At 64.8% G+C, this 24458-nt stretch overlaps 4 protein-coding genes across 7 annotated transcripts; 2 read left to right on the plus strand and 2 right to left on the minus strand.

Annotated features, from left to right (window-relative positions):
* The first annotated feature begins 608 nt into the window (after positions 1-608).
* Positions 609-2090, plus strand: LOC141928889 (uncharacterized). The gene is made up of 2 exons (XM_074837709.1): positions 609-1610; positions 1939-2090. The coding sequence occupies exons 1-2, from the start codon at positions 738-740 to the stop codon at positions 1999-2001; spliced, it is 936 nt and encodes a 311-aa protein (XP_074693810.1). The 5' UTR covers positions 609-737; the 3' UTR covers positions 2002-2090.
* Positions 2091-3999: 1909 nt separating this feature from the next.
* LOC141928837 (gonadotropin-releasing hormone receptor-like) lies at positions 4000-5711 on the plus strand. Its single transcript, XM_074837598.1, has 3 exons — positions 4000-4569; positions 4875-5079; positions 5275-5711. Exons 1-3 carry the CDS (start codon positions 4000-4002, stop codon positions 5709-5711), a joined length of 1212 nt encoding a protein of 403 aa, XP_074693699.1.
* Positions 5712-6727: 1016 nt separating this feature from the next.
* Positions 6728-9716, minus strand: LOC141928544 (transmembrane emp24 domain-containing protein 3-like). Its single transcript, XM_074836938.1, has 5 exons — positions 9693-9716; positions 9534-9607; positions 8678-9029; positions 8085-8333; positions 6728-7581 (listed from the first exon to the last, which is right to left on the minus strand). Exons 1-5 carry the CDS (start codon positions 9714-9716, stop codon positions 7345-7347), a joined length of 936 nt encoding a protein of 311 aa, XP_074693039.1. The 3' UTR covers positions 6728-7344.
* On the minus strand, positions 9537-14265 carry ANKRD34C (ankyrin repeat domain 34C). 4 transcript variants are annotated; one of them, XR_012624826.1, is made up of 4 exons: positions 14077-14265; positions 13167-13417; positions 9808-12484; positions 9537-9607 (listed from the first exon to the last, which is right to left on the minus strand). XR_012624826.1 is itself a non-coding variant. In XM_074837263.1 (3 exons), the coding sequence occupies exon 3, from the start codon at positions 12422-12424 to the stop codon at positions 10847-10849; it is 1578 nt and encodes a 525-aa protein (XP_074693364.1). In that variant the 5' UTR covers positions 12425-12484; positions 13167-13417; positions 14077-14265; the 3' UTR covers positions 9556-10846. The 4 variants fall into 4 exon arrangements, 2 of the variants coding, with proteins under 2 accessions (XP_074693364.1, XP_074693366.1); XR_012624827.1 differs by having other exon boundaries at positions 9597-9607; positions 9845-12484; XM_074837263.1 differs by having other exon boundaries at positions 9556-12484.
* Between the last annotated feature and the right edge of the window lie 10193 nt (positions 14266-24458).

The following is a 24458-nucleotide window of genomic DNA, read 5'->3' on the forward strand; positions in this document are numbered from 1 at the left end:
CCGCGACGGAGCCGCGTTTCCCTGGAAACCTTCGCACCCGCCGGCACCGACACCTGCGGGGCCTGGGAACGCGGCGGGGGGGCCCCTCCCAGCCCCGCCTCCCCCTCCCCCGGGGGGACGGTCACCGGCACCGGCGGCACCGGGCTGCGGCCGCGGCTCCGCGCCGGGCTCATTAGGGGCAGCGCGTGAAACCCCATTAGCGGGGGCAGCGGGGGACCTGCCGCGGGGGGGACGGGGACGACACGGGCCGTGCCCCCCTCCCCGGCACTGGGTGCGGGGTCGGTGTCCCCGGGATGCCCGGCTGAGGCCAGGCTGCGGGGTGGGGGATGTGGACACCCCAGAGTTGGAACTGCTGCAGCTTGCACCCCCCTGCAGCTGCCCTGTAGCCCCCCAGCAGCCCCATTGAAGCCCCATTGCAGCCCCACAGAAGCCCCCCTGTAGCCCCCCTCTGTAGCCTCACCCCAGCCCCATTGCAGCCCCCCAGCAGCCCCCCGTGGGGCCCAAGCCCCATCCTTAGGACAGCGTGAGGGGGGCACGGGCTGCGGGGGGGTGGGCAGCACAGTGCAGCCTCACACCGCCGGGGTAAAATTCGTCACCTGCGTGTTCAAAGCCGCCTGCCCTCGCCCCCCCCGGCCTTTGAAGTGCTGCGGACGCCGGGCCCGAAGGTGCCACTTCACACCTCTGGCCCCGCATAAAGCCGGCGCGGCCGGGAGCTGCCGGCACACAGCCCCTCCGCCATGGCCCGCTCGGCAGCCCCCGGCATCCCGCTCCCCGCCACGGCCCCTCCGCAGCCCTGGGGCTGCCGCGGCCCGCCGGACCCCGAGGGCTACAGCAGCAGCTCGCCCGCAGCCTCACCCGACTCCTGCGGCCTCTCGTCCCCCGCTGCCGCCCGGGGACCCCGTCACGGCCCCACCGCCCCCCGCCTCCCCCGGGGCAGGAAGGGGGTCCGTGGCCTGGGTGCGGGGGGCCCGCGCCAAAGCGCCAGCGAGCGGGAGAAGCTGCGGATGCGGCGGCTGGCGCAGGCACTGCTGCGGCTGCGGCACTACCTGCCCCCCGCGCTGGCACCCGCGGGGCAGAGCCTCACCAAGATCGAGACCCTGCGCCTCGCCATCCGCTACATCGGGCACCTGTCGGCCCTGCTGGGGCTCAGCGAGGAGGTGCTGGCCCGGCGGCGGGGGGCTGCCCCCCGCCACTGCCCCCTCTGCCCCCAGGGCCTGGGGTGCTGCCAGAGTCCTGACCCCCGCCAGCACCCACCAGCCCCACGGGAGGCTTCACTCCCTGGCACTGGGGGCTGGGGGTCACCTCCCGTGGTGGGGACCCCCCCGGAGCTGGTGGCCTGGAGGTCACCGCCCTGCGGCCCTGCTGCGGGGACTCCCCCAGAGGTGCTTGGGGTTCCTGACACAGGGATGGAGGCCTGGGGGTCACCCCCCTACATCCCTGCGATGGGGACCCCCCCGGAGCTTCATGGGGCCGTCGCCTCCAGCACGTCCTCCTGGCTATCCCCTCCTCACTGCGTGGGGGCAGGGGCGCCCCTGGACCTCCCCGCCGACCCCCTCCTGGACACGGGGCTGATGCTGCCTGAGTTCGTGGATGCAGGGATGGTCACCCAGGTATGTGTGCTGGCGGGGTTGGGGTGAGCCCAGGCAGCCCCCCAGCATGGGGCAGGCTTCAACATCTCCCCCCAAAGTGTGCTCGGGGCTCTCTTGGCTTGGAGCAGCACAGGGACTGATTTTGGGGTACCTTGTCTGGGGTTGGGAATGGAGAGGGGTCCCCCTCCTCCTGGCAGTGGGTGCATGTGGCCCCCTCCACCTTCCCTGACCCTCCTTCGTGTGTTGGGGTCCCATCCGCAGCACCAGGAGCCCTTCCCCTGCAACCCCGGGGACCCCTGTACCCCTACCCTGGCCATTCACCATCTCACCCCCCCTCTGCTCTCACCAGGACCTCTCCGCAGACCTGCTGTCTCTCTTGGAGGCTCTGCTCCCGCCGCAGCCCCAGGACTGACCCTGAGCAGCCCCCACTCCCCGGTGCCGGACCTCCCTGGTGCCACGCAGCCCCGCGACGCATCGCCCCGACGCCTGGAACTCGGGGGATGTGTGTGTCCTCCCCCTTGGACAGCTGGGAGAGGTGTCGGGGACGAGCTGCCTCTTGTGTGAGCCTGGAGCTGCGCAGGACGTGCCGGGACGGCTGCGGCTGTACATAAATAAACCCCTGTGCCCCTCTGTGTGTCACCGCGTCGCCGTTCCCACTGCAGGAGTCGGGCATGGGATGGGGCGCAGCGTGCCCGGACCCCCATTTAGGCTCTGGGAGTGGCTTTGGGGCTGGGAGAGTGGGGCTGAGGTGGTGGCGGTGGGTGTCTGGCCAAGTGTGGGCAGGGGCATGGGCCCAGCACTGTCTTGCCAGGCTGCAGGGGCTGGGGACCCCGGCACAGGGCTGGGAAAGTGATTTTGGGGAGGTGTGTGTGGGGGAGACACCTCCTGCCCCGGGGCTGCCCCCGAGGGGGGTCACCATCACCCTCCGGATCTGGCCCTGGGGCTCGGTGCGAGCTGAGCATCGCCTGCCCCTGGCGCCGGTGCCTGCAACACCCTCCCCACCGCGCGGGGTTAAAATGTGGGAATTTGGGTGTCCAGCAAGAGGGGAAGGGCTAAGGTGTGGGGCTGGGGCTGACCTCACCGGGCTGGAGACCCCGCAGGCGAAGGGGAATGTGTGTGGGGGTGCAGATGGGGCCCCTCTGCCCCCCAGCCCCCTCGGCGGCTCCCTGGGGCGGTGGGGGGACCCGTAGGAGCCCATCACAGGGCCCGTGGCAGAGCCGACAGCCGGGTGCTAATGCCGCGGGGGGGGGGGGCGCCTTCTCCACCCACCCCGGGGGCTCTGGGGCAGGGGGTCTGCAGGGCTAATGAGCCCCACTTAGCTGTGAAATGACTTGCTAATAACGTTAATTCCCTCTGCTGGGGGGGGTGAAGCCTTTGAGATGCAAAGCAGCCCCCCTGCCCTCCCCCAGGCGGCAGTTTCCCCCCCCCAAACACCCCCCCAGCCAGGGCTCAAGGGCCATGGGGACACACGCAGGACTTGGAGACACGCTCCGGCTGTGGGGACAGGCACCGTCTGCGGGAGCGGCTGGGCTGAGGGAAGGGACCTGTGGGTCTCTGAGCTCCCCCCAAATGATGCACCCAACGCTGGGGACCGGGGAGTGCTCGCACTGGGGGGGCCCTCCTTTTGCCCAGCTCCTCGTCCCGCTGCTTTGGGGGGCCCTGCCCGAGTGGGGGGGGGGGGGGCTGCCCTGGGGGGGGCTCCTGCGGCAGGTGGGTGGCGTGGGGCGAATGACCAAGCAGATCCAGGCGGGTCCTTGGCTACGTCAAGGAGCAACCAAGCTGCCAAGGGCACCCCTCCAGCCGCCTCCCCAGTGTGGCCCAGCAGTGGGCGCGGAGGCGGCTGCGGGCGCCAGCGGTGCCACCCCCCCGCTCCCCCTCTTTCCCTGAGGCCACTGGGCACGGCGCGGATGCAGGAGCCCTCGGCGCAGACACCCTGAAATGGCCTGTCTGGGCAGTGCTGGGCAGGACACCTTGGCTAGAGGTGAGGAGGGGTGGGAAATGGGGTGCCCGGTCCCCCGGGGGCTCCGGCGTTGGGCTGGGGGGTGTCACCGTCCCCGTGCATGATCACGACGGGTGCTGCGGGGTGGGGGATGGACGGGCAGAAGCAATGGGCTGGGGTTGAGGTCAGCTGAGCCTCTCTCTGCCCTGCTTGGTGCCAAGGACCCCTGTAGCTCTATGGGGTGTCAGGGGGGCTCTGGGGATGCTGGAGGAGCCATGGGGATGCCGAGAGCAGCCGAGGATGGGAAGGCAGCGGGCTGGGGTAGGGGCTGTGGCGCAGGCACCGTGGTCCTGGGCAAGGAGCGGGGGCTCCTGGGGACGGCACCTCCTTCACTGAGCATGACCTGTCCCCCTCCCCGCCCCGGGGAGCCCGCACCCCAGGGCCCCCTCCGGGCAGGCTGCCGCTGCCCGTATGCCTGTTGTGGCAGGAAGGGGCTGTGCAGACCCGGACCCTGTGGTGGGGAACACCAGCACAGAGGGCCCCAGCAGCCTGCCCCCCCCTGAGCGGGGGTGCGCCTGGGCCCCCCAGGCCGAGGGCGGTGAGGAGCCCCTGCGCCTGCCCACCTTCTCGCCCGCTGCCCAGGCCCGCGTGGCCGTCACCTTCGCCCTCTTCGTCCTCTCGGCTGGCTGCAACCTGGCCGTGCTGCGGGCGGCGGGGGGCCGGCGGGGCGGCCAGCGCTCCCACATCCGCCTGCTGCTGCGACACCTGGCCGCTGCCGACCTGCTGGTGACGGTGGCGGTGATGCCGCTGGATGCCGCCTGGAACATCACCCTGCAGTGGCGGGCGGGCGACCTGGCCTGCCGCCTCCTCATGTACCTGCGGCTGCTGGCCATGTACGCCTCCGCCTTTGTCACCGTCGTCATCAGCCTGGACCGGCAGGCCGCCATCCTGCGCCCGCTGGCCATTGCCCGCGCCCGGAGGAGGAACCGCATCATGCTCTACGTCGCCTGGCTCCTCAGCGCAGGGCTCTCGGTGCCGCAGGTACCCCGTGCCCCCATGGCAGATGCCCACCCGGACCCTGTGCCGGCTCCCGGGGTGCCCAGCGGTGTCAGCTAGGGCTGCTCCCAGAGCCCCGCAGGATGGCGAGGGCTTGGGGGAGAGGGGGCCAAGCTGGGCAGCAAAGGAGGAGTCGTGGCCATGTGCCCCCTCACCCAGCTCTGCCCCCCGCCCCACTGTGCGCCCCGGACCCCCGGGAACTGGCGCAGGGGTGGCTCAGGAGGTGCAGAGCCCCCGTTACCCCGTGGCCCCGTGGCGGGGGCCGTGTCCCACCTCCGCTCTGCCTCCAGCTCTTCCTCTTCCGCACGGTGACCCTCCGCCCCCCACACAACTTCACCCAGTGCACGACACGGGGCAGCTTCCCCCAGCCCTGGCATGAGACCCTCTACAACATGCTGGGCTTCGCCTGCCTCTTCCTGCTGCCGCTGCTCATTATGGTCTGCTGCTACGCCCGCATCCTCCTGGAGATCTCCCGGCGCATGGGCTCCGGCCTCTGTGAGTGTCTGGGCACAGGGCTGCCACGTCCCCACACCCAGGGGGCGCTTTGCAGGGACCCTGGGATGGAGGGAGCTGGGGGGAGTCCTGCCCAGGGCTGTGTGGGGACCCCCTGGCCCTCCCTTGGGGTGGGGGGAGTCCCTGTACCACCCGGGCAGCTGAGCGTCCCTCACTGATGGGCCGTGCCCTCCCCAGTCTCCTCCCGGGACGCGTCGCTGCGGTGCTCCAGGAACAACATCCCGCGGGCACGGCTGCGCACGCTCAAGATGAGCCTGGTCATCGTCTCCTCCTTCATCCTCTGCTGGACCCCCTACTACCTGCTGGGGCTGTGGTACTGGTTCTGCCCACGGGCAATGGAGAAGAGGGTCTCACCGGCCCTCACCCACATCCTCTTCATCTTCGGCCTCTTCAACGCCTGCCTGGACCCCATCACCTACGGGCTCTTCACCATCCCCCTGGGCAGGGGCTGGGGCTGCCCCTGTGGCCACGGTCCCAAGCCCCAGCTGCCCTCTCCGGCCACCGGCTCCTTCCGCTGCTCGGCCTCCTCCCTGCCGCCCAAGCGGGGGGTCCCGGGGCTGCAGGGGCAGCGGGTGCCCGAGGGGGCCAGCTCCTGCCAGAGCAGCTCCCTCTGAGTGTGGGGCTGTGGGGACGCCCCAGGGTGCTCAGCAGGCACCGAGGCCATGGGCAGGAGCAGGACAGTGAGGGCAGGGCGGGGGCTGGCAGGGTCAGGGCCACTGCTGCTCCTTTCCCACACCCCAAAGCGCCTCTGCGGGTGGCGGGGCTGGCATGGGAGCCCCCTGGACCACTCTCTGCGCCTGCCAAGCGCAGCAGCACCACAATAAAGTGTCCCGTGGCCACCTCCTGTGTCCCCAGCTGTGAGCGGGGCTGGGGCTGGGGTCCCCAGAGTGGGGACCCCCAACCTGCTGTCCCTGGGGGTGTCTGGTCCTGGCTGCTCCTGTCCCCACCGTGGGGGGCTGCCAGGGTCCCCAGGGAGGGACCGATCCAAGGGTGTCCCATCCCACTCCTGGGCCAGGGCTGGGTGCTGCCCTCTCTGCTGGGGCTGTTTGTCCCCCACGGGTTGCGGGGCTGATCCCTGCCACCAGTGCCGAGCTGGCAGCCGTCCCCGTCCCTGCGCTGCCCGCAGCAGCCTCACACCCGCCACCGGCTCCGCTCGGAACGGCAGCTCCCGGCTGCTGTCGAAGGTCGTCGCGAGGCACAGGGGCCTGGCAACTGGCCCAAGGCCAGTGCTGCCACGGGAGCTGGCGCTGCCGGTGAGGCCACGGAGGCGGGGAGGGGGCTGCAGCCCTGGGCTTCGAGCAGGGGCTGTGGGTGCCTGGTCCCCTTGCTCCCACCCTGCGCCCTGGAGCAGCCGGTCTGAGCCCTCCCTGTGGCACCAGGAGCAATTCTAGGGGGTGAGGGACGGCTCATGGGAACTGCCCTGGTATCCCCCAGCTCTCCCAAAACGTTTCTTGGACGGGGGGAGACTGGCATCACCCCTAGCCCGTCCCTGGAGTGCTGGTGGGGGGTGAGCACCTGACGAGGCAGGAACAGGCAGTGCCTGTTGCAGGCAGGGCCAGGCAGCACGGTGTGGCCATGGCCATCCCCAGCTGCCCACCCTGGGCGCGGTGCCCAATAAAGCAGCGTGAACCGCAGTCGCGGGGGTTTATTACGAAGTGGCAAAGTAAAACGCCAGCGGGGCTGCTCCAGAGGAGCAATCCCCTGCCCACTCTCGGGGGGGTCTCTGCTTTGTGGGGCTCCAGGGAAAGGGGGTGTGGGGGGTCCTCACTGCTGCTGGTGGGGGGATGGCGCTTCCTCGGCACGGGTGGGAAGAGCTGTGCCGCTCCCACGGTCTGTGGGGCAGGAGAGGAGGCGCAAGGGGCCAATCCCCGGGCGCAGACTCATGTAAATAGGAAAATCCCACCCTGTACCAGGCACGGCACTTGCTCCCGCGACGTGGGAAATGCTTCGCTGGGAGGCTGGGAGTGTCCCCCCCACAAAGCTGGGGGAGTGGTGAGCGGGGACAGAGGGGAGGGGGCTGCAGGGCAGGTGAAGGCAAAGCATGAGGCGATCCTGGGGGGATCGTCCGGGGGATGTCGGTGCTGGGGGGACCATTCCCCACCCGGCTCAGCAGCGTCACACCATCCCCTGCTCCCCCCCAGCCCCCTCCCCACGGCAGCACCTTGCAGAAACCCGAGGCGAAGCGTGACCCAGGAGAACGCTGCCCGCCCCCCCCTGCCGCAGTCTGGGCATGGAGCGGCTGCGGCTCTAGGTGCCAGCCCCGCCACTGCCAGGTCTCTTCTCGGTGAAGAAGCTTTTCAGCAGCATCACTTGCCCAATGCTGACCACAAAGAGGATGAGGGTTTCCCCAACTGACCAGTATGAGACCCGGCCGTTGAGGTCTTCGGCTCTGCTCCGGTCCTGCGCTTCCCGCAGGCGGTAGTGAGTCTGGGAGTCGATCACCGTGTTCAGAGCCTCGTGGATGGTGACACAGGCGGACTCCATCTAGGGAGACAAGCATGCTCCGTCGCTCCCGGCAGTGCTCGGGCCCCGCGTGCGCGGCCAGGGGAGCCGAGGACGGTGCTGGGGCACCCAAGAGAGGGACAGCAGTGCCCTGAGCCGCTGGGTCTCTGCCAGCCCTGTCCGGAGAGAAGTTCTGCTCCAAGGGGCAATGCTGGAGACCGGGGCACGACCAGGAGCCCTGCCGAGGTGCCGGGGGGGTTCCGGCCACCCCTGCGGAGTCACACCAAGAGATGGAAAAGCCTGGCTGCGCTTCCCTTGTGCCAGAGGGACACCGGGTGCTCAGTTTCCCACCCAGAGTGCCCCCCCCCGCCCCCGTCCCCCTCTGCCTGTGCCCCTGGGAGAAGGATGTGGCCTGAACGCAGCGGGGCGGTTGGCTGGCGGTTGGCACTTCTGCATTCAGCGGAGGGGAAGGGGAACAAGCCCCCAGCCACCACCCCGCAGGGCCGTTTGGGACCTTCCTCCCGTGGCAGCGCGCGGGAACCCACCTGTGTCAGGGCCGTGACGCGGTTGCTCATGTCGGGCAGGATGGGCGGCTCGTCGCCCACCTGGAAGTCGAAGTAGATGGTTTTGTGGGAGAAGGTGGAGAACTCATTGCTGAAGCAGAAGGTGTAGACGCCCTCGACTTCAGCACGGTGCGGGAAGCTGTCATACTGCTTCTTGGTCTCCTTGTAGATCGTCCTGCCGTTGGGGTCCTCCACGTAGCAGTCCACGTCGTAGTGTCCCCCGGTGATCACCTGGGCGCGGTGACGCAGGTGGCACCAGCCAAATGACGTGGCGGGAGCCCCGGAGGGAGCGGCTCTGCTCGGCCAGCCAGCACCGTGCCCGTCCCCGGGCTGGGGAAAGCCGAGCCCCGGGGTGCCCCGAGCTCTGGGGGACACGGGGGGGGACAGCCCCGATGGCCGGGCCAGGGGCTCCCGTGGCCACGGCGGGCACATCCCAGTGCCCGCTCCGAGGCGGGCACGGGGCCAGGGTTGGGAACGGTGGCCGGTGCGGCGTGGGGGGAGCCGGGGGTGCAGCCACAGCCCTGCCTGGGGCTCTGCGGGGCACGGCGGGGGCCGGGGCGCGGGCAGGGCAGTACCTGGTAGTCCAGCGTGAACTTGAGGCCTCGGCCCAGCTCCTGGTGGAAGCACTGCCTGTGGCTGTCGGGCAGCTCGAAGGTCAGCTCGGTGCCGCCGGCCGGGCCGACCCGCAGCGCGCACAGCACCAGCCCCAGCACCAGCCCCCGCATCCCGCCCCGCATCCCGCCCCGCAGCCCCCGGCCCCGCCCCGGCCCCGCCCCGCCTGACGTGGCGCCCGGTACCGGCGGCGCTTCCGCTGGGGGCGGCCCCGGGGCTCGGCCCCATCCCCTCGAGGCTCGGTCACCCCCCTCGGGGCTCAGCATCCCCCCACGGTACTCGGCATCCCCCCACTTTGGGGGTCGGCACTCTCTCCTGGGGGCCCCCCCCGGCAACGGCACCCCCCCAACGGGGCTTGGCACCCCTTCTCGGGGCTCGGCTCCCCCCCCGGGGTTCACCTCCCTCCCCCAGGCTCGGCCCCCCCCCTCACCGGGGCTCGACACCCCTCCCCAGGGCTCAGCCCCCCTTCCTGGGGCTCAGCCACCCCCCTCGGGGCTTGACACCTCTCCCCGGGGTTCACTCCTCTCCCTCAGGTTTGGCCCCCCCCACCTCTAGGGCTCAGCACCCCGCCCCGGGGCTCGGCCCCCCCCTCGGGGCTCACCCCCGCCCCAGTCCCGGTCCACCCCCCCCGCCCCGAGCAGGGCCGCAGGCAGCAGCTCCCCGGCCATCGCCGAGCTCTTTATTAACGCAGCGATAATATCAAACCTCCGCACTGTGGTGTGACATCACCCCCCCCCCGCCCCACGCTCACGCTGCCGCCGCGCACACGCTCCCGTTAATGCGGTAAAATATCCCCCCCCCCCCTTCCCCGAGAAGCACGGCTCATCGGACGCGAAGGCAGGAACGGTCCAAGCAAACAGGCGACGATCGCTGGCGAAAGGCGTCAAACGCGGCTTAAAAAAAAAAAGACAAACGCAAAAGGTTGGAATATTTAGAAATGAACGGAAAAGGTGAGCTGCGGGATTTAGAATTCCACACTCTAAAATAGAAGACAAACGTCATCGTTATAGGGAAAATATGCCTGAAATTCAACCTATAAGACATTTGACCTACAGAAAATATAAACTTTAAGGCTGTAAAAATATAAGCCCACCTCTGCTCTCCATGGCACATTTAAACCTCAAACGCACTTTCAGAGAACGTTCCGGCGCAGATGAACCCAAAAAGCGGCGCTGCTTTGTGCCCAGTGCTTCATGCCAAGTTTTGTGGCAGCCCGGAGCAGGAAGGCCGATGCCATGGGCGAGGAACCACCTTGTCGCCGGCCATTTCGGACAGACGGATGGACAGATGGATGGCAGCGTGGGCCAAGGCACGCTCCCCACCGCCGCTGCCATCCTTGGCAACTTGGCATTCTTGCTCTCCCGCTGTTGGCAGAAGTTTCCCGTGCAGACAAGCCCGGGAGTGCTCCCCGCCCAGGAACTCGGTGCTCGGAGCTGCTCAGCACGGTGGGAAATGCCCCTGAACTTTGGTGGCTTCAGAGACAGAGACAAGCCCGTTCCCGATCCCGGCCCGCCGAAGCGCCGGGCTGCAGTGGTAACCGAGTTTAGCCCAGCCTCTGGAGTTCCAAAGCACTCAGAAATCTCTGCAGTGGAGAACTGTCTCCCTCTCCAGCACAGGGAGGGTACCAGGACGTTTGGCTGCTGGGGACGGGTGTTTCGGCTCTTCCAGCCTCATGCCAGCGTTCAGCTGCTTTGCTTCCCGTAGGCACTTCACAAACACATCAGCCCCATGGCTCATGGGCGTGGGGGTCCGGGTGGGTTTCTGTGTCAGAACGAGCGGATGGAAGAAAAGCGGATGGTAAATAAGGAGGAAGAAGGGAACTGCAGGCAGGAGCCTTCGTGCGAAGCCTGACGGTCTCGGATGGTCTGGGATCGATCGCTCCTGGGGAAAGGTCCAGAAGCAAATGAAGAGCACAAGAGACTTCAGTGGTTTGGGATGGACGCCTGGGCTCTCCGTACGGCTCTGGCAAGTGGGAGCAGGGACCTCCTGGTCCAGCCCCTGGGCCCAGGTCTGACCCCCACGGCCACCAGTGCTTCCTTGGAGCCAGGCGACCGCTCTGTGCAGGAACCGTCATGTTTCTGCAGGGCCAGTGCTGGTTTGGTAACCTCCCTGGGAAGCAAATGGTGACACGGCTACTGGGCCACTATTTCCTCGAAATCGGAGAGCTGCCGCATCTGCTCCGCCTGCATGGAGTGCCTCCGGAGAAGCTTCCTCTTGGCTCTCAAGTCGCCCCGTCGGGGTGAGCTGGGAGCGATGGGTACCCGGGACTTCAAGCCAGCAGCAAGCGGAGAGGAAGTTTTGCTGTTGGAGCCGATATCAGGGATGGGGGGGTTGGGGTTCACATTCAGGGGGGGCAGATATCCTGGCCTCGTGTGGGAGATGTGGTCCAGCAGCAGCGTCCCGGAGCCTCGCCTCTCCAGCAACCCGGGCGCTCGGCGCCGCGCAGTCCCGGGCGATGCGCAAGCGATGCCGTCCAGGGACTCCCGTGAGCCGCCCAGCAAGGCCAGGTGGGACCCGCTGAGCTTCCTCCTCTCTGACGGCACCTTCCCCGCCTCAGCCAGGCCGGGGACCCCAGGGAGCTGGGGGTCACAGTCGTAGTGCTCGGTGCCTGGTCTCCGCCAGTGCAGCGCATCCATCGCTGCAGCCAAGCCGGCACCGACGCCCTCCGGCTCTTCGGGGACCGTGCTCCGCCGCGGCAGGCGCGGGTGGGCGGCCTGGCTCTTCTCGTAGGCCGCTTTCCTCGCCAGCGGCACCGGGGCTGGCGGCGTCCGCAGCGCCTGCTCGTCTACGGGGGGGAAGAGCGAAGGGTCCTTGCTCCGGCCACTGCCGCTGCAGGCCAGGGGGGCCGTTTTGGAGAGCGAGAGGTCGCCGACACCGGTGATCAGCTCGTCGCTTGCGCAGAGCCACGTGTCGTCGCGGTGCGCGGTGGCTGCCAGCACCGAGGGCGCGACCAGACCCCACGGCTCCGAGCGCAGGCGCTTCAGCTTGGGCAGGCGAGCTCTCCTGGCCGCGCCGGCCCTGTGGCCCGGGGAGGGCGGCTCGTCAGCCGAGGGGCTGTCCCCGGGGTGCGATGTGTGCGGGCAGAAGCCGCCGCTCTCCTTCTCAGCGGGAGAAGGTGCCAAGATGGGAGTTTTCAGGTGGGTGCTGGAGGGTGCTGTGCCCGCCTCGGGGGGGGCCCTCTCCTTGAACTCCAGCGACGGGGGAACGTTCAGGTACTGCTTGGTGGTCTTGGTGCCTGAGGCTGATTTGTCCATGGTGATAATGATCACCTCCTTCCCCTTGGCTTTGCAGGCGTTCAGGAGGTGCTGCAGCACATCCTTGTCGTCGGCGTTGATGGCGTGGACCAGAGCTGAGGCTCCCGAGTGGTCCTCCAGGCTGGGGTCCGCCCCGTTGTCCAGGAGCAGGGACACCACGTCCCCCCCCGCGCCGCGGATGCAGGCGTGCATGAGGGCTGTTTTCCCGGACTTGTCCTGGATGTTGGGGTCAGCTCTGTTGTCCAGCAGGTACTTCACCATCTTGGCCTTGTTAATGCTCTGCTGGTCGACGTGCTTGGTGATGCAGGCCACCATCAGCGCAGTCTCCCCTTTCTCGTTGCTCTCGTTGATGTAAGCCCCCCCTTCCAGCAGCAGCCGGGTCAGCCGGAGCCGGCCCAGCCACACTGCCTTCAGGAGGGAGTTTCCCCCCAGCTCCAGCTCGGTCGCCTCATCCATGGCGCTGGCTGCTGCTTACTGGTGGGCAAAGACGGCGCCGGCCGGCAGCTGTGGGAGGAACTGGGAAGGAGAAGTGAGGTTTGCTCCTCGGCCCAGCTCTCGCCTCTGCCCTGCCTTCCTGGGGCTGCCACGCTCTTGGCCCTGCTCCGCATCCCACCGCCTCTCTCTGGCCACGTCCACCCCATCCCCGGGCCCCCAAAATCACCCCCCTGCTCACGTGCAGCACAGAGGGGTGCCCGGGGTGCAAGAAGGGGGGGTTGGCTCTCCTCAGGGATCTCCCGGGAAGAAAGAGCTGATCTTTGCCAGCGGGAGATGCCTCAGCCCTTGTCACAGCCATCACGTGCATCGACTTCCTGGCATCGAGCCCCCCTCGATAATCTCATCTCTGGGGGGTACCCTATTCTTCTCCATTGGCCACGGAGCCCCTGGCCTTCCTCTGTTCTAGACATGCTGGAGGACTTGGCTGCCAGGGCCCTGAGTGCATTAATTGCCCTTAATTGCCCTGACCAGCCTCATCTGGGACCCCCACCCAACCTCCCTCCCTCCGCCCCTGGGCTGGGGGGTCTATTTAAGTGCCGTCCCAGCCCTCCCCATCCTGCTTTAAGCCATGAAGGTGCCTGAGGCTCCATCCACCCAGTCAGACCAGGGGCTTCCCTTGCTGATCCGGGACCAGATTTTTGCCACCTTGCCTCAGCCTGACGGTCTCTGTCAATGGGCCTCTGTGGGGCCACCCTCAGCTTACGGCTCATCTGCTCCCCGGCAGTGTGTCGTGGTTCATCCTGCCCTGCTCTTCTCCAGCTCTGCTCCCCCCATAGCCACGCTGACGTTCTCCCGGACGCAGCCGATTCCCCCAGGTGCCGCAGAAACCGGCATGGCCCCGGTGCTGAGATGGTCTCCGCTGCCTCTTCTCGGGTGGTAACGTGGAGCCCACTGGGGACAGCGTGAGCATCTCCTGCGGCTCCTCGGGCTGGAGCCACGATCTTTGCTTCCTTGCTGCTGAATAAACGCGGAGCAGCTGCGGTCACACCGTCTGCAGCCCCGTGCAGCTCAACAGTGGGGTGAGAGCAGGCGAGAGCAGCCTCCGCCTGCGCTGGAGGAGCAACAGGCGTTGTCTGCTGGCTATGGCCAGGTAAGGCTCCCATGTGTTGCTCTGCAGTGGGCCCGGCTGCCCCTGCCCCCGGGGAACACACCCCCGGAGACCTGCTGGGCTCGGGGGGCTGCGCTGGAGGGACCAGCACCATGGGAACATCCCGGAGGTGCTGGAACAGACCTTCCACCAGCGCATGGGGGCCCTGTGACCCGCTTGTCCCCTGCTCTTATTGCCCTTTGCCTGCCCAGCTGCCGTTCCCCCTCCCTGGAGCACCCCCACACGCTTCACAGCGGAGCCCTTGGTAGCTGCACTCACCGGGTCTCCCCAAAACCCCCCCCGTGGTGCAGACGGGCTGCACGGCCCTTCCCCACCGGCCCCTGCCGCGGGGCTCCTGCAGCTCTGGGACCTGCTGTCAGTGCTCGCACCGGGGGCATCGCCCCCCCCAGCCCCCCTCAAAGGCACAAGCAGTGTCACCCCCCCCTCCCCAGAGCCGTATCCCACGGCCGTTGCCCCCCGGGACCCCCCCAGGCTCCTTTCCCGGTGCTCCCCGACGGCTCCTCACCTCCACCTCGGCGGGTCCCAGCCCGGCGGCAGCCTCGTCCCTTCCCGCTGCCCGCCGGGGGCACTGGGGGGAGAACGGGGGCACCGGGGACACCCGGGCAGGTGCTCCCCGTCCTCCCCCCGCCCCGCTTCCCGTCGCCGGGTCCTGTCGCGGTGCTGCCCGGTGCCGGTACCGGGCTACACCGGTGCCCCCGCCCGCATCGTCCCTTCTGTGCGCTCCGGGCGGATGCGCCACCCGCCGCTCCTGCCTGCTCCTGCCTGCTCCTGCCTGGCCCGCGCCGGGGCTGCGCGGGGGGGAGGGCACGGAGGGGGGGGAGAAAGGGGGGGGGCGGTGCGTCCGCCCCCGAGTGGGTGCGGGGAGCGGCGGAGGGGGGTGTCCGTGTGCGGGGGGGGTGGGCTGCGGGTCTGTGTCCCTGCCTGCCTGGGGGGGGGCGTGTCCGTGAGCGTGGGGTATGTGCATGTGTCCGGGGGCGGGAGTGGGGGGGTGCGAGTGTCTGTGCCCACCCGTACGTGGGTGTCTGTGTGCGGGGAGGGGGGGGGGGGTGTCGGAGGTGTCTGTGTCCATGCGGGTGTGCGGGGGGCACGGGGGTTCCCCCTGCGTGTGCAAGGTATGTCCCTGTGCGTGTGGCTCCGTGGGGGGGTGTGTCCCTTCGTTTGGCGGCATCCCCCTGCCTGTGTGTCCTTGCACATATGTGTTCACATGTGTGCCCATGTGCAAGGGGGGATCTGCCCAGGGTGGGAGGGGCTGTGTCTGGATGGGTCTGGGTGCCCACGGGGGTGTGTGTGTGGGGGAGCTGTGCCATGCGTGTTCCTGCGTGGCCCAGGTGCCAGGGGTGGGCGTGCACTGGTATGTGTGTGCTGCCAGTGCCTGTGTGCCCCTCCCTGGGGGTGTTACAGTGCCCGGGGGTCCCTGCGGGGACCACCCGAGGGGCTCCATTGCCTCTGTCCAGGGAGCGTTCCCAGTCCCAGTGGGCCTCAGCTGTGGGCAAACTGGTCTGAGCCCACAGCTGACCTGGCCTGGAGCCAGGGGTTGGCCTAGAGACCCCCCTCAGGTCCCCTCCAGTGTCAGTGATCCCGTGGTCTGAGCGCAGGTCTGGGGTCCCCACATGCTCTGTGCTGTTTGGGGGGACCCCGGGGTCCCCGCAGCTCCCCGCTGTGTCACTGGGGGGTTATGGGGCTGCTGCCCTTTGGCAGAGCTCTGCTCCCCAGGAGGGAGGAACCTGCCTTCCTGTGGACTCCAGCCCCTTTCACTGCTCGGCTGCTGAGGTCGGCTCTGGGCACAGTCCCAGCAAAGACCAGTAATTGGGTGGAAGGTGGGGAAATGGTCAGAAACGCACAATAAACACGCTTAGATGTGACTCTGTAATTTAGCAGACTACTGCTGCCTGCAATGGTATTTATCATGGCACTCTCTCAGATTAGATTAACATTAGGGGAAATTTATCTTGTGATTACTAAAATATAATCTAAAATTGCAACCTTCTTTGGTAAAAGATGATGATAATAATCAGAGCTAGCAGAGAAGGAAGGTCTTATTACATTAGCAAGCATTTAGGAAAACCTTATGGCAGCTTCTTTGCTAACTCCAGTAACGCAGAGACTTCTCAGCAGCTTGCTAAATTGGCCATATAAGCCCTGAAAATACGTGGTTGTCCATTCATTTTCAGATGCGCACTCGCACACCAGGTTATTTGTAGAAAAGCTCTGCTTAAAAAAACCCCAAGTTTAGAAGCAGACAAGTTGCCTTGGCAGGCTGAGCATAGGCTGCCCGGGCGTGGGGGTTTGTTCTCCAGCACCAGCGAAAGCTGCTGCAGATGCCAGCGTGGAGGGGCTGTGCCTCTGCCCGGTTGAGGGGGGCTCACCCGGCTCCCCCCAGTGCCCAGTAAGGGACAGTCACACTGGGGAGGGAGCCGTGGGGGAAGAGGGAAGGTCCTGGGGCACCAGGGATGTCAGGGGTGGGTGCCTGGGCTGGAGAGTTGTGGGTGTGGGGCCACTCACACCCACCCCGAGGTGCTTCTGGGGTGCAGCGGGTGCTCCGGCCTCATGGCACTGCTCGTGGCTTCTCACCAAACTTTTGTAATGTGGGATTACATCAGTGTTTGGCAATTTATAACTGATTTATGAAATACCGAAAAGCAGCCCATCTGCTCTGCCCTGCCCCTGCCACAGCCTCGGTACAGGCAGAGGTGACAAATGACCCCAAGCAGGTGGAAACCAGGCCCTGGGCGGGGTGGCTGTGCTCGGGGGCCCATCTCCCACCCCGGGGCTCTCCCTGCGGCGCCTGGGCTGGCCGTGTGCCGGAGGGCAGGAGATTGGCCACCAGCTTCCTTGCGGGGTTTGGGGGGGCCGCTTGTTCCCAGCGTGAGCTGCTGCACAAGGACTGGCAGCCGTGGCTGGAAGCAGAGGGCTGCTGAGATGCCCTGAGTCACACAGAGCCTTCTCCAGGCTCTAATTACCCCTCCTGGCAGCTCTCTGCTCAATTAGGAGAGTATTGGCAGCAAGTGATTGCGTTCTGACACCCCACTACCTGCAAGAGACCCTTCCTTGCCCCGTGCTTTGCAGTTCTTGTTAGTTATCGCCCCTGTGCCGAAGCCCAGGCTGGCTCTGCTGCTTGCTGCCAGGGCTGTTCCTGACCGGAGAGCAGGAATTACCTTTCCTCGCAGATTTTCAGACCTGAGAATTTGCTTTCCTGCTCCACCAGCCTGGGCTCACCCGCTGCCAGGTGTCCGTGGGGCAGGGGATGTCCTGGCTCCACTCCCAGCAGGGAGAGATGAGCAGGGTGACACCAGCTCTGTCTACCCAGTGGCTGCCTGCCCCAGAGGGGCTGCCCGCAGTTCCCTTGCAGGCAGGCCTGCCCGCACGCTGCCCGTGGTTCCCTCGCAGGCAGGGCTGCCTGCCAGCTGCCCTCATGCCGGCTGGGGAGAGCCCAGGGCTGTGTCGCTGGGGCCGTAGCCCGGGGGTGGCTGTGGAGGGGCTGAACCCTGAACCCACTCCGTTCCTACACAGACTGTTTCTGTGTTTGCCTTCTGCTTCCTCTTTTGCTGAATAATTCATAATGAGTGATTAACGGAGATGCCCCCCCCCTTCCTCTTCACACATGATCACCAGTTGCATTTTTTCAGAGCTATTAGTTATTCGTAATGATTTGCTGAGTAATGTCTGTGCTGCTCCCTGGGCTGTGCTTTGTTCCCTGACGTGGGGTCTGGGGGAACCATTCCTGCTCCCTGCGCAGGTACCAGCGCCCTGGGCACCGCCTGCCCTGCGCCGGCTTGCCAGGCTCCCAGCGGGAAGCTCTGGTGCTGTGAATAGGAGATAGGCCTGAAATGGGAGATTTTGTTCAACTGGGTGATTAAACGGGAGATTTTGGGCTGAATATCCCAGCTTCTCCCTTGTTTTACAAGGAGCAGTGAACATGAAGGGGCTTGGCTGAACCCGAGGGAAGTGTTATCTGTGTCATCTCGGCTTTAACCCGCTGTCCTGCTGGTCTGAGCATTTCCACCTGCCCTGCACTGTGGGAGTGGTGTCGGCGTGGCTCACCCTTCACCCTCTGTTAGCCCAGAGGCAAACAGCACTGTCTGAGCCCCCCTAAAGTGACCAGAGAGGAGGGCGAGGGGGATGGAGGCAGGGGCAGACCTGGGGCGGCAGCCCTCAGCTCTTTCCCTGTGTGTAACCCAGCGCAAAGTGTCTGTGGGTGCTGGTGGCTCCCCGTGTCCGTGTCGGAGGTGCTGGCAGGACGGGAGGGCAGTGGCAGAGCCCGGGTCAGGGTCAGGGCCAAGGCCAGGGAGCAAAGGGCTCTGCAGGAACCAGTTATCCCGGAGAGCTGGGACCTCCCAGGAGGGGAATGCCCTCCGCATCTGCCCCAGCCCCATCCCGGCTATGCAGAGCTGAGGTGTCCACCTTCCTTCATCATCCTCATCTTCCTCCTGGCATCCCTGAGGATGCCATGGCGACGGAGCCAGCTGCTGGCAGGAGAAGCTGCTGCTCCGAGCCCTCAGTTTGATCCTGAGCACTGCAGCAGGGCCCTGGGCAGGCTGGGGGGCTGCGGGATGGTGTACAGACCCAGCCAGTTCGGGCAAGACCAGAATGGAGGTGGTTTTGTGGGTGCTTGGGGTGCCCTCCTGTGTGAGTTCTGGGCCCTGCTCTGCCCTGGCCAGCTGCAGAGGGCTGAGCACTGACATGGGGGTGCTGCCAGCGTGCGTGGGGCAGCAGCACGGGGGTACCGGTACCCAGAGCCCTAATCCTGGCCCAGGGGCACCTTCTCACCATGGTGCCTTCCTCACGGGCAGGGAGAGGCGGAGGTGACGCGACTGTGACCCTCGAAGAGAAGAGCAGAGATGTTGAGAGCTTCGCTGGGCCACTCCAGCGATATCTCAGCACAGCCAAGCCGTCGGGCAGCTCGCATCTGCTTATTACATCTTTCTGAAGTTATAATTAGTCTGGCCCAGCCCAGAGGAGGAGGGAGCTGTTTTCAGCCTCTTGCTGGGACCGTAAGGGGCCCGTCTGGTTTGCGTGCGGCACAGTGGGGAACCCCAGCAGCATTTGGGCAGGGGCTGTAGTGATGCTGCGGGAGGTTGAGGCCGTGGATGCCAGCGAGGGGCAAACACAGCTCCGTGTACTCCTAAACCCCTGGGAGGAGCTGCAGCACCTCAGCCTGGGGCTTGTCAGAGCCTGTCTCCTGGGGAAGGGGCTTCTCCCGGAGCACCAGCTCCCTGGCTGCCTTGATCCCTGGCAGCGTGGGGGTGCGGATGCAGGCGGGTCGTGAGCATGACCTCCTGGCTCTGGCTCCTTGGCCGCACAGGGAGCGTCTCCCCGGGGGCTGCACGGCACTGGCGCTGGTTCTATTTTGGGTGTCTTTGCAGCACAGCTGGTGATCATCCCTTATGCCGTGCGGAGAGGGCTGCGTGCAGCTATTTCTGCCAGCTCATCCACGCACGGCCTCTTTTTATAACCACGCTTCCTGGGGGGATGAACGCAGGTGATGGGGGGAGATTTTGGACGTTGCCTGGGCACGGCTGCACCCCAGCCAAGCTGGGGGGAGGCAGCAGCTCGCCCATGTTCTGTGGCATTGCCCCTCGGCAGCGCAGGGGGAGCTGGCAAAGCTCTCCCAGGCTGGAGGGATTGTCCAGGGGGACCTGCACCCCGATCCTGCTCCAGCATTGCTGTGACGGAGCCCTTCAAAGCTGTGGCCCCTTCATTTTGAGTCTGGATGTCGTGGTGTCGCTGGGCTGTGCGCAGCCTGGCCAGGGGGATGAATCCTGCGTGTGGGTGCTCTCATCTCCAGCTCTGTGAACATCTGGGCCCCAAACCCCTCCTGACAGACCCTGTGTCGGACCACCTCAGCGCTTCCCTGCTGGCTTTGAAACGCAGCCCAGCTCTACCCATCCCCTGTCTGGGGGATAACGAGTGGTGGGGAGGGCAGGGTGATGGGCTGTGGGCTCCTGGGGCTCCGCAATGCTGCTGGGCTCTGAAATGCTGCTGTCCTCCTTCCCCCCATCCGTACCTCCCTCTCTCTGCTGGACCCTCTGCTCTGCCCAGGACGGGCTGGGCTACCTCCAGCTATGCTGGGGCTCTGCCCAAAATAGTGGCCTCCTGCCCTGTGCGTTATTGGAGGCAGGTGGTGATGCAGCGCTTCCGAAAGAGGCTGCATCACGGCGAGTGGGTCTGATGTCTCTATAGCAACCGCGGGGTAAAAATAGTGCCAGAGAATTTTGGAGCTGTCAGGGAGAGCTCCTGGGATGTGGTGCTTGGGGGAGCAGGGGTTTGCCCGCTGCTGGGAGCTGCTCTCCATGCCAGGGATGCTGCAGGGCCACCCGCAGCCAAGGGGAGCAAGGAGCTGTGGGGCTCAGGATGTGCCACCTGCCCCAGTGCAGGATCCTGATGCTGCCGGTCCTGGCCGAAGGCATGGTGATGGGTGTTTGCACACAAGGGGATCTCGTGGGTCAACAGGTGTAAAGGCTTTGCTGTGCCCAGCGTGGCTGTGCCTGGGGCACACGTGCAGGGTCACAGCTGAACGCAGAAGCAGCCTAAACCCCACCAGAGGCCCTTGGGGGCAGGTGACTTTCAGGGCCAGCCTGAGGGGCCTCAGGGGGGGTTTAGGTGCTCGACTCTGAGTGTCAGAGACAGGGATCTCCAGCTATGCCAAAACCAGGCTGAGCTCACCCCAGGTTTGGGGCAGGTCGGGGGGGGTCATTCGTCACCCCCAGCGATTTGTGTAGGGTGGGCACAGGAGAACTGAGGCTTCTGGGCTGCCCTCAGGCAGGGGTGGGCACTGCGGCTTCCCAGGACTCCTCGTGCTTTGGGGACCCTCCAAGGACTGTTCCCTTCCACCCAGACCCCCTTGCTCCTGTGCCGGGACTGTGACCATCCCGTCATCGGCTCAGCTCCGTGCTGCAGTGGGACCAGGGCTAGGCAATGGGGTGCAGCATCCTCTGATGGGGATTGCACCAAGAATTGAGGACCTTGGGGGTATTGATGGCCTCCTCCACATGCTGTGAGGGCATTCCTCCCTGCTGCAGAGATGGAGAGCACACGCGGAAACCCACTTGCTCCCCTCTGCCAGCACCGCCCCAGGCCTGGCTCTGCCAGCTCCTCTGCGGCGGGGTGAGACTGACATTGCTTCATTTTCCGCTTGAAAGTGAAGCATGAAATGGCATCTATAGAGAGAGAGAGAAGGAGCCCCTGTGCAACACTAGCACTTTGCCCTGCTCCGGGGACCTCAGCGCCCATCTCCTTCTGATCCACGACTGAAGCGTGAACAAAGTTTGAAACCTTCCTGTAAGCGAGGAGCGTTTGGAGATGGGTGAGATCTGGGTCACTCTCCATCCTCTGCTCAACAGTGTGGTGCATTAATTAGACTTTGACTCTAATAAGTTGAGTTAAGGTCTGAAAATAGAAATGCCACTGCTATGTGTCACTGAACATCGAGTGCTTCTCATTTTCTAATTACCGGTTGACATTTTTCACAATTAACTCAATGTGCTGGCCCTCAGATAATGGCACTTGCCAGCCCTTGGATGCTGACTGTGGTTTCAGGGAGCAGGGCTGCAGGGCCGGGGGCTGGTGGGCTTGGGGGATGCTGCTGTGCTGGGAATCCTCCTCCTGGCTCGGAGCGGGGCCGGGAGCTGCCCCGGTGGGCAGCAGGGCTGGGGGCAGCCTGTCCCTGTCCCTCCTTGCCCCTGGGCTCTCTGGCCCCACTGGCTCCATCACTGGAGTCCTGGGCTTCAGAAAAACCTTCCTTTTCCCCCTTCTCTCTTCTCGCATGCAGGGCACAGGTGGGGTGGGAATGTATTTTGAAAGCGGCTGGCGAAGCTTCAGCAAACTGGCTCCTGTCCTTACGGAGCTGCGTTTCCTCTGGTGAGTCGGTGCCAACGGTGCAACTCCTTGCTGCTCCCTGGCTGCCCCGGCTGCCCCCTCCCTCTGCCCCATCTCCTCACCCCCCCTTGGTCTCCCTCTCTCATCCCCGCAGTCGGTGGTTGCCTTGGCAACATATCCCTCTCCTTGTACTTTTTCATCCTTTTTCCTTTGTAATCCATACGTTCTCGCACCCCCACGCTGGGGTTTTTCATCTCGGCTGTCCTCCAGAGGAGCTGCAGAGAAGTCCTTTGGGTTGAAAGGTGGGAAAATGTGCTCAGTGCTGGGCTGGAGAAACATGGACCTGGGGAGGGGGGAAATATCTACAGGTGGTGGTGGAAGATGAGGACGGTTGTGTCGCAGCTGGGGGAGACAGCACTGCTCCGTCTCACTGTGCTGAACAGTGTCCTGTTTCCTCCTGAAACCATGGGCTGTCACGGCAATGCCACCCGCTCCCCAAAGCCATGACACCACCCCTCGGGTCTCCTGGGGCCAGGGCAGCCGGTAGATCCCTGGATTTGGAAGTAGGTGGGCAAGCCCAGGGCTGGAAATGGGCTGAAGCCTGTGATAGAGGGTGGTTTCACCACTAACTCCAGGAGTTAACAGGCAGGTGTAGAAGGGGCTGGGTGGCGGTGCCATTTATAGTGATTATTTGCCAATTAAGGCCCCGCACACTGCCTGCTCTGCCTGAGTTAGGCAGGAGCACGAGCTGGTCGCGTCCCGAGACAGCTGCATGGTGCCAGGGGTCACGCAGGGGTGCTGGGGCCAACAAGGCAGGTGTCAGGGCCTCTCTGGGCAGTGAGCTGTTGTGATGGGGAATAAACTCCACGGGGTTTTTGAGTTTTTCTGGGGATTTTCCTGGTTTCTGGACTGGTGATTCCCTGCTCCCAGCTCCTGGAATCGTTGCCGTAGCTTTGATCCTCGCAGGGCTCGTGCAGCCGCTGGGGCCCAGCAGTGGCCGACGTTAAGGCGTTTTCTCACATGTGCTTTGCAGTTTGACAGGAACAGGGAGATACAGGCAGTAGTTCTCACCCCATGCTCTTTTTGATTTTATTTAATATTATTAAATTAAGTTTTATAAATATTCATGACAGTGAAATAAATGCAAAAATATTCCATTCTCTCATTTTGTCAGTTTAATTTTAGAAACTCATTTTCTCTCGAGGTCGTTACCATACTCTCTGGGTCACCTTTCACTTCTAACCCTGGAAGGATCTCCAAACGTAATGGCGCGTGGAACAACAAAAGCGAAATGTCAGCGCCTCATCCCGGGCACCGGCAGAGGCGCGGGGCTGCAGGCTGAACGCCAAAATACTACATGGGAAAGAAAGAGCTTTCTAACGAGAAATAAGGAGGAGATCCTGCCGCTGCGCTGAGGGTCTGTGCAGGACCCCTCAAATCTCCCTGAGGAGCATCGGCTGCTCCTGGTGCTCCTCTGCCCCGCGGCACCCCGGCCCCTTATTTCACCAGAGCAAAGGGTTATGAGCTAAACCAGCTTGTTTAAAGTTACTCTTGCAGTAACCACAAAATACAGGAGGATTTCCCCTCCCAGACCAATTTCCTATTTCTCAGCGTGGCAGCCGGCAGCGCGGCGGGGCTGCCCTGCCCCGGGGACCACGCGTGTCCCATTCGCCGTGCTCATGTTTTCTGGTCTGCGGGGAGCGAGGCCGCGAGCCGGCATCCGCGTTTCATCCGTGTCCTCTGCCGAATTCCCATTCCAGACATTTTTTGTGCTCTGGGTGGGTTGGGTAAATACCGGCCCTGCCGTTAAGCACGCAGCGCTGAGACCCATCACGGCAAAGATTTCCATGTAAAAATCATCTTGATTTAAGCCCGTTTATATAGAAAATAATTTTTCTTTTGACCTCATACCAATTCTGCCTGATGGAACATTCATTTTCATGGCTGTGTGGAGGAGGGCAGGTGAAGGCGGGAGGGGACAGGGTTAATGCCTTAGAAGGATGGGCAGCCAGCGGTCCTGTGCTCCTGTCTCAGCTCTGTCACTCGCCGGATTGGGGCCTCTCCATTACCCACTGCTGATGCTGCGTCTGTGCTGGGGCTGTGGGGGTCTCACAGAGCAGTGTTAATGATTTCAGAGGGTTTTGGGGTCCTCGGGTGCTGTACACCACACAGGTGTCATTAATAAGGATTTCTGCTTCCTATTTCTCTTCCCTCAAGCTTATGTTCTTGTCTCTTGAAAGCAGATAACCCCAACGCTGCTTGTCCCTGCCCGGACGATGGGTGCTGCCAAGTTGGGGACTGGCAGCTCCGGGGGTTGCAGCTGAGATGGGCTGAGAGGCTGGACCTGCCATCCTGGAGCATCGGCCCTTGGCAGCACATGGCTCTCCCGGTGCCAGGGGTGCGGCTCTGCCACGGGGACTGGGCTGACAGCGCGTCTCCCTCCCTGAGTGTCTGAACCCTACCCCAGGGTGGAGGCACCTGTGGGCGAGTGGCTGGGGGGGCACCCTGCAGCCAGCCAAGGCCAGCCTGCCGCACATGGTGAGGCCATCAGCGCAAAGGCGTGCTGGTTCTGGAGACAAAACCTGGGATTTGGGCGGTTGGTTTCTGACTCTGCCAAAGTTGAGGTTGTCTGGGATGAAATTTTCTCTTGTTGCCTCAGAAATGACTCTCCATGGGAGCAGAAGAGAGCCCACACCCCGGCCAGGGGTTGGGGGCCTGGGGGAGCACCCAGCGAGGGGAACAGGACAGACGGACTCAGCCTTGGCCTTGGCTTTCCAGGACTCCAACTGTTTTCCCTCACCGTGATGTGTGTGTAACTACAGTGAAAACTACTTTGGCCTGTGCTGGGGTGGAACAGGGGCCAAGCCACAGTGGTTAAACTCAGCACTTGGTTAACTTCTTAAAATCATGTAAATGAAAGAATTATTGAGGCAGCTGTGGCAAAATGTCTCGTGTCCAGAGATGCGCACAGCACTGGGGGGTGAGCTCCTGGGGAAGGGACGGCTCTGCTCAGCACCTCGCAGGGTGAGCTCCAACTGCACAGCAGCAGGGATTCTGCAAATTTGCAATAAA

The sequence above is a fragment of the Strix aluco genome, chromosome 12 (genome assembly GCF_031877795.1).
Source record: "Strix aluco isolate bStrAlu1 chromosome 12, bStrAlu1.hap1, whole genome shotgun sequence".
Classification (NCBI taxonomy): domain Eukaryota; kingdom Metazoa; phylum Chordata; class Aves; order Strigiformes; family Strigidae; genus Strix; species Strix aluco.

What these genes read in the sequence shown, in the direction of transcription:
- LOC141928889 (XM_074837709.1), top strand. Translation starts at nt 738, where the DNA reads ATGGCCCGCTCGGCAGCCCCCGGCATCCCGCTCCCCGCCACGGCCCCT. An exon ending in ATGCAGGGATGGTCACCCAG is followed by an intron (nt 1,611 to 1,938) that starts GTATGTGTGCTG and finishes TGCTCTCACCAG; the next exon opens with GACCTCTCCGCAGACCTGCT.
- LOC141928837 (XM_074837598.1), top strand. Translation starts at nt 4,000, where the DNA reads ATGCCTGTTGTGGCAGGAAGGGGCTGTGCAGACCCGGACCCTGTGGTG. An exon ending in CAGGGCTCTCGGTGCCGCAG is followed by an intron (nt 4,570 to 4,874) that starts GTACCCCGTGCC and finishes CTCTGCCTCCAG; the next exon opens with CTCTTCCTCTTCCGCACGGT. An exon ending in GCGCATGGGCTCCGGCCTCT is followed by an intron (nt 5,080 to 5,274) that starts GTGAGTGTCTGG and finishes TGCCCTCCCCAG; the next exon opens with TCTCCTCCCGGGACGCGTCG.
- LOC141928544 (XM_074836938.1), bottom strand. Translation starts at nt 9,716, where the DNA reads ATGACGTTTGTCTTCTATTTTAGA. An exon ending in CGTTTGTCTTCTATTTTAGA is followed by an intron (nt 9,608 to 9,692) that starts GTGTGGAATTCT and finishes TTTTTTTTTAAG; the next exon opens with CCGCGTTTGACGCCTTTCGC. An exon ending in GCCTTCGCGTCCGATGAGCC is followed by an intron (nt 9,030 to 9,533) that starts GTGCTTCTCGGG and finishes GGGGGCCCCCAG; the next exon opens with GAGAGAGTGCCGACCCCCAA.
- ANKRD34C (XM_074837263.1), bottom strand. Translation starts at nt 12,424, where the DNA reads ATGGATGAGGCGACCGAGCTGGAGCTGGGGGGAAACTCCCTCCTGAAG.